We start from the raw sequence: 12,544 nt of genomic DNA on the forward strand, positions 1-12,544 counted from the left end.
ACAGAAACAGCGCCGACCGACCGGTGTAAATACTGAATGTTCAAACAGTATTTTGTGCAGTAAAAGAATGAACAGAGCTGCAGAGTTACAGAAAGCCGCAGAGAGCGCAGAGCTAGAGGGAGCGCAGAGCTAGAGGGAGCGCAGAGCTAGAGGGGGAGCGCAGAGCTAGAGGGGGAGCGCAGAGCTAGAGGGGGAGCGCAGAGCTAGAGGGGGAGCGCAGAGCCAGAGGGAGCGCAGAACTAGAGGGAGCGCAGAGCTAGAGGGGGAGCGCAGAGCTAGGGAGCGCGCAGAGCTAGGGAGAGCGCAGAGCTAGAGGGGGAGCGCAGAGCTAGAGGGGGAGCGCAGAGCTAGGGAGAGCGCGCAGAGCTAGGGAGAGCGCGCAGAGCTAGAGGGGGAGCGCAGAGCTAGAGGGGGAGCGCGCAGAGCTAGAGGGGGAGCGCGCAGAGCAAGAGGGGGAGCGCGCAGCGCTAGAGGGGGAGCGCGCAGAGCTAGAGGGGGAGCGCAGAGCTAGAGGGGGAGCGCAGAGCTAGAGGGGGAGCGCAGAGCTAGAGGGGGAGCGCAGAGCTAGAGGGGGAGCGCGCAGAGCTAGAGGGGGAGCGCGCAGAGCTAGAGGGGGAGCGCAGAGCTAGAGGGGGAGCGCAGAGCTAGGGAGCGCGCAGAGCTAGGGAGAGCGCAGAGCTAGAGGGGGAGCGCAGAGCTAGAGGGGGAGCGCAGAGCTAGAGGGGGAGCGCAGAGCTAGAGGGGGAGCGCGCAGAGCTAGAGGGGGAGCGCGCAGAGCTAGAGGGGGAGCGCGCAGAGCTAGAGGGGGAGCGCGCAGAGCTAGAGGGGGAGCGCAGAGCTAGAGGGGGAGCGCAGAGCTAGAGGGGGAGCGCAGAGCTAGAGGGGGAGCGCAGAGCCAGAGGGAGCGCGCAGAGCTAGAGGGGGAGCGCGCAGAGCTAGAGGGGGAGCGCGCAGAGCTAGAGGGGGAGCGCGCAGAGCTAGAGGGGGAGCGCGCAGCGCTAGCGGGGGAGCGCGCAGAGCTAGAGGGGGAGCGCGCAGAGCTAGAGGGGGAGCGCGCAGAGCTAGAGGGGGAGCGCAGAGCTAGAGAGGGAGCGCGCAGAGCAAGAGGGGAGTGGGAGCGCAGAGCTAGAGGGGGAGCGCAGAGCTAGAGGGGGAGCGCAGAGCTAGAGGGGGAGCGCAGAGCTAGAGGGGGAGCGCAGAGCTAGGGAGAGCGCAGAGCTAGGGAGAGCGCGCAGAGCTAGAGGGGGAGCGCGCAGAGCTAGAGGGGGAGCGCGCAGAGCTAGAGGGGGAGCGCAGAGCTAGAGGGGGAGCGCAGAGCTAGAGGGGGAGCGCAGAGCTAGAGGGGGAGCGCAGAGCTAGAGGGGGAGCGCAGAGCTAGAGGGGGAGCGCAGAGCTAGAGGGGGAGCGCAGAGCTAGAGGGGGAGCGCAGAGCTAGAGGGGGAGCGCAGAGCTAGGGAGAGCGCAGCTACCCTAGCACAGTTAGCTACCAACAGAAGGGGATCTGAACAGATCATGTGTCATCATTTCAGAAGGTGTTTAGATCAGCGTTACAGTACATTACCTCAGTTTAATTAAAAACAGTCAGATTTAGAAACTTCAATTAAATAAACAGTTCATTCTCGTGTTATTTTTCTGTTGTCTCTACAGCGTTACAGACACAACACTGTGTCCAATAGGAATTTTTTTTTTTATTTCTATTTTTTTTTTTTTTTTAATGTTTGTTGTTACAGCGCTAGTCAGGGGACAGGTTTGTTACCGTAGTAACATCTCTGTTCTCTTTTCCTTTGCAACTGCACTCTGCTGTGAGTGACACCGCCGTCCTCTCGGTTCTTTCAGTCATGTACTGTGTTTTTGGCCTTACATCACTCACCTGTTCTCATTGTCATTCTCTCTCTTTGTCTCTCTCTCTCTTGCTCTCTTTCTTGCTCTCTCTCTCTCCCTCCCTCACTCCCTCCCTCTCATTCTTGCTCTTTCCCTCTCTCTCTCATTCCCCCCTCAGTCTCTCTTTCTCCTTCTTGCTCTATCTCACTTTCTCTCTCTCCCTCTCTTTTAATCTCTCCCTCTCTTCCTCTTTCTCTCTCCCTCTTTCTCTTTCTTGCTCTCTCTCGCTTGCTCGCTCTCTCTCTGGTGGGTGCGTGGGTGGCTTTAGTAGTCCCATTCTTGCTTTGACCCCTTTCAGCGTCCTTAGATATCCTGTTTCTCCCTCAGGCTGTAAGCAGTAATAACAGGGTGCAGCCCACACTGAGCACACGCAGCCCGGCCGCACCGCAGACACCGAGCGCTGGACAGCTCGCCACAGCCTAGAATTATTCCCCTCTCGCATGACCGTGGACGCCGGTTCGGGTCACGAAAGGCCAGTGAACACGTCCTGACCCGCGTCTGCCCTGTACCCGAGCAGAGCTCTACATAAAAGTGCTGCTCATGTTGGCTTTGCAAATGAAAGAGCGGTACAGCGTTTCTTTTAGACAATGCTGAGTGTATTTATATTGCACTTGTGGACGAGCGCGGGAAGTGAAACGAAACCTTCAGGATGGACCGGAAAAGCTAAAGGAAGTGCCTCCCTCTGTACCATTCAAATACCACCGTGTAGGCTTTTGTGCAAATACACACAGGAAAAGGGAAAAGCACTTTCCTCAAGGCCACGATTCAGACGTGTGTGTGTATTTGTGTCCATAATAATAAACAGTGTGGTCTCATATAGAATAGAAAAGTACAGTGACATCATTACATGGCATTTGAAACATTAACACAACGTGTCCTGTAATAAATAATGTAACGCATTGATGTGCTAACAGATAAGGACTTCGACATGTATTCAACGTTCGACCGAAACAGCAACTCGGACCGTGTGATCGTTTATCCTTCACACCGCTTGGTGTTTTATTCCTGCTGATATAAAGTAAGGCAGTTCTACAGACTTGAAGCTTCACCTGGGTGAGTTTGGATGTTGTAAATAAAGATGATCAGTGTTGAGAGAGTGTAGATTCAGAGACGTGTCTCTTCCTCCTACCTCTCGCTCGGCGTTCTTCTTTTTCAGCAACTGCTCACATGTTGCTGTCTATTTTGGTTATTCTGTTCTTACCTAACACCTCAGAAATTACACAATGGTCTCATTTACACGCTGTACAGCTCCATGGCGACGCAGCGCCAGAACGCACACCGCTCTGCCCAAGCCTCTACTGAGAATGTGTTTAACACGGTGTTGAATATGAGAGTATTTTGTATCTGGAGGAGGTGTGTGTGTTGTGTGTGTAGTGTGTGTGTGTGGGGTAGTGTTGTGTGGGGGGGGTAGTGTAGTTTGTGTGTGTGTGGGGGGGGTAGTGTAGTTTGTGTGTGTGGGGGGGTAGTGTAGTATATGTGTGGGGGGTAGTGTAGTATGTGTGTGGGGTAGTATGTGTTGTGTAATGAGTGTGTGTGGGGGGGTAATGTAGTGTGTGTGTGGGGGGGGTTGTGTGTGTGGGGGGTAATGTAGTGTGTGTGTGTGTGTGTGTGTCGGGTTGTGTGTGTGTGTGGGGGGGGTAATGTAGTGTGTGTGGGGTAATGTAGTGTGTGTGGGGTTGTGTGTGTGTGGGAAGGGTGGTGGTAATGTAGTGTGTGTGTGTGTGTGTGTGTGTGTGTGTCAGTGATATTGCCTTGCATTATGAGTCTTGAGTATTTCTCCAGCGTGTCATTTATAAACCTGCTCCTGTGTTGTTATTTGCTTTGTGTTTAATCTGACTGAGTGCGCCGCTGTTTTACTGACTCATTAATAATAATCATCCCTTTACATCTCCCCAGATGCCCCGGCCGGTAAATCCGGCACGTCGTACTCGGGCGGCCCACGCATCCAGAGGCAGGAGCAGGTCATTCATTTGTCACCTAAGAAGAGCAGCCAGGTGAGTCGAGACACGATCAAACAGAGGAATAGTGTCATTAGTGATGAGGTGAAAGTGTTGGTTTTATTAACTGAACAAATAAAACTTCACACTTCAGTGTGACTCGACACGAGGAAAACGCTACACAACATATCCTTTAGAATTAAAGTTACGTATGAATAAAAACCTGACTGACGGGAAAATCTGAGCGTATATAACAGCTTTTAGAAAGGAGGAAGCGATCGTGAAGGATCTCAGTGTCTTCTCTCGTTTTTCTAATCAGGACGTTTTGTTCTGAAGATGGAGTGTGTTTAATTTCACTCATGTTTATCTTGGTGCAGTCTGAGGGCCCGTACTCCCACTCCAGCAGTAACACGCTCTCCAGTACAGCCTCCAGCGGCGGTCACAGCGATGACAAGTGGTACGATCTGGGAGGCGGCGGTCCAGGAGACGGCGCTGACCCCGAGCCTAACGGTCTGGGCGGAGGCGGATACCTGCAGGGCTCCTCAGCCGACAGCGGCATCGACGCCACCTCCTACGTTCCCCATCACGGCAGCTCTAGCTCCCTGCTCACTGTGGGCACCTCGGCACCTCGAGAGAGGGTCGCCTCGCCGTGGCACGGGCCGTCTGACGGAGGCCGGCGCGTGCTGGAGAGATCACCTCCGGCCGCGGAGTCGCCCGTCGCTCCTGCAGAAGCTCCGACCACGCGCAGTCCTCCTACACATCTGCTAATGCGTGACAGCAGCTCGTACAGCCTGAGCGACATGGCATCCCACTCCAGGTGTTCACTCATACACTGTGTTCGTCAGCGGAGGTTGAGGAGCTTTTCTTCAGGTTCAGAACTTTAATCCTGTGCACTTTCTTTTATCACAGCTCACGTCACTCTGCCAGCCCCGGTGTGCTCAGCTCCAGTCACAACTCTCCCCGAGACGAGTCGCCCTCCACCACATCGCCCTCCTCCTCCTCACAGAGCTCGGTCTCTCCAGGACCAAAGAGCTTTTATCCTCGCCAGGGAGCCACCAGCAAGTACCTGATTGGTTGGAGGAAGCCAGGAAGCACCATCAACTCTGTGGACTTCGGAGACACTCGGAAGTGAGCGCTGGTCTAAACGTGGAGTCACAGAGCACTCTGATTATGAGTTAGATCACTGCAGCTTGAAATATTGTTATTAATAAATGTACATGAAGCTTAATGTGTCCCATCATTACAACTTTATGGTGGTGAAAATTTGATCGATTCAAAATAGCAAGATTCTATCGCGTGGTTCTCAGACGCCCCCTTGTGGTCAAACATGAGTATGTCCATGCATCAGAGTTTAAACACAGGACATTAAAACATTCATAAGATATCAAATGGAGTTTATAAACATTTACATGTCCGTGGTTAGTTTAGTTTTTAGGCTGTTTTGGAGTCTATGATATAAATCTCTAAATGATGTCTGTATGTAAAGTGTCGACTTATTATTTTAATTCGTACCCAGGAGGCCTCAGGGCGAGGGGGCAGAAAGTGGGCCGTCTCAGACCCGACCCTCTCTCAGAGACTTGCACTCGCCTCAGCCGCTGGGCAAATCGACTGTAGAGGAGGATCTGAAGAAACTCATCACCCTGGACAGTCCACCTGCTATCCATCATGATGACAAGGTACACACACACACACACACACACACACACACACACACACAGAGCTTCTCAACAGCTTCTAGTATTGCAGTTAATACTACATACTTGTTGATTACTCGATTCCGATTGGTCAGTTTGTGTTCTGGAAGCTTTACATACGCGACTCGGCAGAATAAGAAGACTTTTGTTTAACGCGTATGGACGGAGTCTCCGGTGTCATAGTGTATTTACTGACGCGCTCCACATCACATAATCGTCTCTAAATGTAATCTGTGACCTAACATAATGCTGAAGCGATAACTCTTCGCCGCCGTGTCTCAGTCTCTGCAGCCGTCGTGCTCGGGTGCGAGCGGTACGGGCCGGCGCTCGCTGCAGCGCACTCTCTCCGACGAGAGTATTTATCGAGGCCAGCGCTTGCCTTCGCTGGGAGACGCGGTGTTGGAGCAGGCGCTCACCAGCGACGTGCTGTTCAGCTGCTCCACCCTGCCGCGCTCACCCACCACCCGCGGGGCACCACTGCGCAGACCATCCTACAAACTGGGCATCAAGATGCATGGTGAGTAGCTCGTGGGTATGGCTGCACCCGTCAAACACCGTACAGGTGACCCGTAATACAGGTAAGTAGTTAAATAAAAACATTGGCATCTTCTGGCAGCCGTTATCTTGTGTTATAAGGAAGAAGTAATTCATTAAGACGGACGGACCGGCGGATAGACGGCTCGAGAGATGGATAGAGGGAGAGAGAGAGAGAGAGAGAGAGAGATGAATATTTTGATGGATGGATGGATAGTGTACTTTGTGTATTGTGTATTCTACATCTGCAACAAAACAGGAACAGAAATAGGAATAAAAGAAATACGGTTATACAATTCTAACCTCCGCGGTTATGTAACGTGTGTGTGATTGTTGCTATAGTTACGTTTTGAACAGGATTCATTTCTTCATTTTATCCCACTCGTATCTTTTTATCTTTTACTCATAATTCATAGGCTACGAAGCCCGGAAAGGTTCTTATCTCGTTTTGTAAGTCTGTCGTTCTGTTAGTTTCTGTTTGTTTGTTTGAGTTTATTACTTGATTCATTTTCTTCTTCTCGGTAAGTGGCTCCGCTTCTCAGGTCGGACGTGCGTTTGCTCTTAACGTGTTATAACCGTGTGTAGTCTGGCTGCTGAGGATCTCATGTCCCTATAACGTGTACTTTAGTGTAGCGTTTAAGTCCAGCATTTCCTGTACACGTATCAAGGCACCGGGTCACAGTCCTAGTGTGTTAATCAGTGTAATAGTCAGACTCGTTCAGCTGACACGCACCGTGTGATGTTTTCTCATTGGCCATGGGTCAGGTGACCTCTCCGCGTCTGACACCTCTCTAGCAGACCTCCACGAGCGCCAGAGGCTGCCGTCTCCCGAGCTGGGTCTCATGCCTCTGCCTGACACGGACACGGACAGCGGCCTGGACTGGAGCCACCTGGTAGACGCCGCTAACGCTTTCGAGGGTGAGGGGAGACCCCCACGCAGTGAGCTACCTTTCCTCTTTCTCTCTCTGCCTTTGCCTCGACTCACTCGCAGCCCTGCACTCCAACACTACCTCTGTTTATTACCACTGCTTCTGTAAATAACACGTTCTTACACTGTCGTCTAAAAGCCAACGCAAGCTTCAGACGTCCTTCTGTAATCTGTCCAAACCTGTAGCATCACAGTACGTCGTTTCATTTTATACCACAGATTTTGCAGCGATCCAAATCTTTATTTTTTGAGAATATTATTATTATTTTCTATTAAATAATAGATTTATTAGACTCGTGTTGAGAGGATGCTGCAGACAGTCGGTCAGTGGGTTTGGAGTGCAGAGCTCTGTGTGAACCGTGTGAGGTTTATCATGCTTACTGCTTTATATACAACAGACCCTGACTGACCCTGTGTCTCATTTACATCTCTCTCTCTCTCTCTCTCTCTCTCTCTCTCTCTCTCTCTCTCTCTCTCTCGGTCACCTCCACGCTCCTCATCTCAGTTCAGAGAAGTTTCATGTTCAGTTCTCAGGACATCAGTCATCGTGGTGAGACTACAGCGAGCTCCCAGCAGCTGGAGCTGCAGCCTGTTCCCCACAGCCGACTTTCTCCCAGGTGAGCATCAGTTCTACTGCCATCACTGACTGGTACTACTGACTACAGACCGGTACTCTCTCTCGCTCTCTCTGTGTGTGTGTGTCTCTCTCTCTCTCTCTCTCTGTGTGTGTGTCTGTCTCTCTCTCATTCTGTCTCTCTCATTCTCTCTCTCACTCTGTGTCTCCCTCTCTCTTTCATTCTCTCTCTCTGTGTCTCTCATTCTCTCTCTCACTCTCTCTGTCACTCACTCTCTCTCACTCATTCTCCCTCACTCTCTCTCTTTCTCTCTGTGTGTGTGTGTCTCTCTCTCTCTCTGTGTGTGTCTGTGTCTCTCTCTCTCATTCTCTCTCTCACTCTGTGTCTCCCTCTCTCTTTCATTCTCTCTCTCTGTGTCTCTCATTCTCTCTCTCACTCTCTCTGTCACTCACTCTCTCTCACTCATTCTCCCCCTCTCTCTCTCTCTCTCTCTCTCTCTCTCTCTCTCTCTCTCTCTCCTGCAGTGACATTCCTGTGGGTTTTGCTGGTAAAATCTCCCAGCTCGAGTCTTTGGTGAAGATGCTGCAGGACACCTTGAAGAAGGTATATTGTTTTTTATATCTGAGATTTTTTAAACAGATGTCAGGTTGTGATTACGATCTGTTTTGATCCTCAGACAAAACAAAGTGTTTTTCCAGTGTTTATATTTATGATGTAGGTTTTGAATGCAGAACTATGTGGGGTTTAGCTGTGGCCTGTCTGTGTGCAGGAGCGAGAGGAGAAGCTGAAGCTCCAGGCTCAGATCAAGCGGCTTTGGGAGGACAACCAGAGGCTCCAGGAGGAGTCACAGAACTCTGCTGCCAAGCTGAAGAAGTTCACCGAGTGGGTCTTCAACACCATCGACTTGAACTGAGAGCACCGCCGGAGCAGCTGCTCCGCCCTCCAGCTTCACCCGGGACCAACACCAGCACCAGTCAACAATCCAACCCTTGTTCTGTCGAGCGTTCCTCAAGCCAGTCGGAACACAGCACGGGAACCACCAGTCTTTGTCCAGGCCAACCTTCTCATCATGAATCCTTATTCACTGAACCGGTCTGCAGGGACGAGCGGTTATCCAGGATCACGGTTACGCAAGGAAGAACATGACAAATTTTTTCTTTTTCTTTTTCTTTTGGAGAGAGATCGTGGTGTTTGTGAGATTCCGCGGGGTCACTGTGCTGTTTGGAGTCGGTGTGTGTTCGTTTCCCCTCTTTATCTCTAATTAGCGAGGTCGGTGGTGTGAAGCTACAATAAAAAAAAATAAAAAATAGGAAGGAAGCCACACGTTATGACATTTTATTATTACAGACGATCTGATGCCGAATGGACCGAATGCAGAATCTTGGCCTTTTTTTCTTTCTTTCCTTTCTTCCCTTAAAGGCAAAAGCAATAGGCCGACGTTCTCAAAGCGTCGGCTTCATCAGACCGTAATAATAATAATAATAATCTAATCTCACCGTGTCAGATTCTCACCTCACGTAAAGCAATCGCAGGTCTGCGGTACGAACACTGAAAACTCTTAAGACCTTTTTTTTTTTTTCCTTTCTCTTTTTCTTCTTCTTTTGGGGAACGACTCTAATTTATTCTGTTTGTATTATAAATAAATATCCGTACAGTAGAAAGTTAATGTTTATTTTCCAGACAGATGCTCATTATTTAGGTGTATTATTATTATTATTATGATTATGATTATTATTATTTTGTACGTTTTGATTTCATGCCGTTACGTTTTGCGTGCTTTGTGGTGCCCTCGCCTTCCGTCGTCGTGTTGCCTTAGTGCCCTCTGGTGGTGAAAAATGATTGTTTCACTAGCTACAGTCTTTATTTCAGTTTTGAAAAAGAAAAAAAACACCAAACAAACAAAAATCAAGGCATTTGTCGTTTCCTCCTTTTGTTGTTTGTGCTAATGGAAACGGAGATTAAGCTCAGGCTTTGTGTGTGTGTGTGTGTGTGAGAGAGAGAGAGAGAGAGAGAGAGAGAGAGAGAGAGAGAGAGAGAGAGAATGAAAGGAGTTATTCTGACTGAGGAAACCGGTCAGAACAGGAGGTAGATTTCTGCTCACGTCAGCATCGAATTTCGTGCCTGTTCAAAGGAAGGGCTTTAATCAGCCGATAATCAATACGGCTGAACGGCTACAGCCTGTGATCTCGCTCCTGCCTCTCAGTGCTGAGTCTAATCATCAATCAATCTGAGATACACACTGCCCACAAACACACACACACACACACGGCTGTTCTGAGCTCAAACAGTTCACAAGCAACTCTCAAAATCAAATGTAAATATTCCGCACCGAACGGAGATTATCGATTCTGTTCTAAGAATCATTCGAATCGTATGAATCGCTCGAATCATTTCTGGTTACCAGCAGCTCGAAGGAACGAACGAATCACACGTAGACGCCCGAAAGCCCGAAAAAACTCGAATCGATTCAGGTTTGTACATTATAGAGAATCTTAGAGACCGCGTGCCTGAGTGAGTTAACGATAAAGAGTCGTGCTTCTCCTTTTACACTTTCAGGAAGGTTTTAAATAAGAGCTCCCGTTCTGTGGAACTTGAACGCTGGCAAAAATGTTCGAATGTGAATTCGGGGAGTTTCGATCACGTACACGTCACTTTTTTTTTTTTTTAATCTGTTTTTGTTCGAGCGTGTAGTTGTAATTTAACCTGCGTCGGATTCTGTACGTTTATAATAAAAAAAAAGAATCACAGTCAGATGTTTTTATGTAAATTAGGCCAAAGATGATAATTTTCATTAAGCGACGTTCTAGCTAGTCACGCTGCACGTGCCGCTAATCGTTTTCATACGGTTTTGCTTCTTAATAGAAATGTAGTCATTTCAATACAACATATCAACCATAAAGGGTCACATCTAATCTGTCGAACTCGGTTTGATTCATAGACGCGAGCGAACACGAGAGACTTTTCTTCTGGGACTCCTGGAAGTTTTACATATAGCCTAATTTACATATATTTGCATAGATTTACATAAAGCCAGTAGTTGCATCCCTCTGCCTCTAGGTGGTGTTAGAGTTGTGTTGTCGAGCACCTGTAGGATTAATTACGTTTAATTAGACCTGGTTAGATCTCAGAATCGATCACATATTGTTTTTCTCCTTAAAGTTTGGAGTATTTGGAGCGAACATGTTGTTTTCAGTGACATTTTAAAGACAAGCTTAAGCAAGGATAAAAATTAAAAAATAATGCTGAATAAAATGCACATTGATGTGGATGAACGTACATCACACGTAAGAGTATAATATAATTCCAACACGTGACGTTTATATCCGAATACTTTTGTCAGCTTTTAAGCTCCAGGACTATTGTTTACTCTTCACCTTGTTCGATATTCCACTTCAGATTTCTTTGAATGTGAACGTTAACTCTTTTTTTTTTTTTCCCAGTCAAATTAATAATTTACTTTGCACTGTAATTTTTTTTTGTATAGATTTCTAATTATTATTATAATAATTATTATTATTATTGCTATGATAACAGTCGACGGAGCCTCATAACGTTAAACGTCTTCTCGGTCGTCGCCTTTCGTCACGTGCGTCATCACGTGTGAGCGGGAGAAGACGTCCTTCGCCGAGCTCCTCGACCCTTCTGCGGATTTACACGTGTTTCGCTTCGACGATGTGCACGTTTTCTTAAAAAAAAAAAAGCCAACAAAAACAAAAGAAGGAAACATTCTATATCTAAGAAGAAGAACTGTTTACATGATTCTGTTGGTTTTATTTGTAAAGTCTAGAGGTTTAATGAACACATGTCCCGGTCATCATAACGGTATTAAAACCTTTCTTAAATAAACTGCAAAAATAAAATATATTTGAGTTGCTGTAATTTTTCATGATGTGGAAGTGAATGACGTAACACACTGCTTGCCTCCCGCTCCGTAAGGTGTAACTGCTTTCTGGGCCAATAAATTAATTTATATTCGTAGGTGAAATGTCACGTGACGTCTCCTTGTGTTTATTCTTTATTCTAGATAAGCGACTTGTCACTGCCTTCAAACACAGAGCTCTGTCTCTCTCTGTCTGTCTCTCTCTCTACCTGTCTGTCTCTGTCTCTCTACCTGCCTGTCTCTCTCTCTACCTGTCTCTGTTTGTCTCTTTCTCTCTGTCTGTCTCTCTCTGTCTCTCTTTCTCTACCTGTCTGTTTCTTTGTCTCTCTCTTTCTCTCTGTCTCTTTGTCTCTGTCTCTCTCTACCTGTCTCTGTTTATGCCTCTCTCTCTTTGTCTCTCTCTGTCTCTCTCTGCCTGTCTCTCTCTCTCTCTCTGTCTGTCTGTCTCTGCCTCTCTCCGCGCGCGCACGCGTGTGTGTGTGTGTGTGTGTGTGTGTGTGTGTGTGTGTGTGTGTGTGTGTGTGTGTGTGTGTGTGTGTGTGTCTTTTCCATCAGCAGCTGGATAATTGTGTGTCACAGCGAGCAATCAGCCGAGGTCACTGAAGAGGAGGCGCCAAGTGCCGCTGCTGTTCTCCAGTCAGTCAGTAACCCTTTGAACACCACAGCGCACTTAATACTAAACTACAGACCAACACTGACCTCGCATGCAGCGCCACATTCCCCTCATTCAATGGAGACGTAAGGTCATCAGACACTTCCTGTGGGCAGGTAAACACACCTTACAGTCACCTGATCTAATTTCATCAGTAAATTTGTCTATCGCTGAGTTTCACACTGGATGGATTAATGTCAGCCGCAATGAAGCTAAGCATCAGGAGAACTTTTCCAGTGTTGTGAAGAGGTTTCAACAAGCTGCAATCAAAAGAAACTCCAGAAGAAACGAGAGCGTTCCTTAGATTGGTTATTGAAATGTTTCAGTATGAAAAGATCCACAAATCCTTGCACTCATTAGCAGGGTGCAGTATGGGGAACTCGTGGAAGTGCTGAATCGACTCCTCCATGAAACCTAATGAACAGAACCGCAGGCATCGGATCAGGATTAGAAAGTGACTGGG

General features: G+C 48.2%; 1 protein-coding gene across 7 annotated transcripts in view; it reads left to right on the forward strand.

Annotated features, from left to right (window-relative positions):
- The window catches only part of sipa1l1 (signal-induced proliferation-associated 1 like 1), a 69,170-nt gene extending 57,631 nt beyond the window's left edge, over positions 1–11,539 (forward strand). For 3 of the 7 annotated variants that reach the window (XM_047801782.1, XM_047801783.1, XM_047801784.1), the window contains 9 exons: positions 3,778–3,875; positions 4,196–4,635; positions 4,728–4,946; positions 5,335–5,494; positions 5,795–6,029; positions 6,812–6,985; positions 7,480–7,591; positions 8,074–8,152; positions 8,319–11,539. In XM_047801782.1, the coding sequence (XP_047657738.1) occupies positions 3,778–3,875; positions 4,196–4,635; positions 4,728–4,946; positions 5,335–5,494; positions 5,795–6,029; positions 6,812–6,985; positions 7,480–7,591; positions 8,074–8,152; positions 8,319–8,462 (1,661 nt within the window). In that variant the 3' untranslated portion in view covers positions 8,463–11,539. The remainder of the gene's footprint in view (positions 1–3,777; positions 3,876–4,195; positions 4,636–4,727; positions 4,947–5,334; positions 5,495–5,794; positions 6,030–6,811; positions 6,986–7,479; positions 7,592–8,073; positions 8,153–8,318) is intronic. The other 4 variants (XM_047801787.1, XM_027170208.2, XM_047801785.1 and 1 more) reach the window with 4 other exon arrangements.
- The last annotated feature ends 1,005 nt before the right edge of the window (positions 11,540–12,544 follow it).

This window comes from Tachysurus fulvidraco, chromosome 16 (genome assembly GCF_022655615.1).
Source record: "Tachysurus fulvidraco isolate hzauxx_2018 chromosome 16, HZAU_PFXX_2.0, whole genome shotgun sequence".
Lineage (NCBI taxonomy): Eukaryota > Metazoa > Chordata > Actinopteri > Siluriformes > Bagridae > Tachysurus > Tachysurus fulvidraco.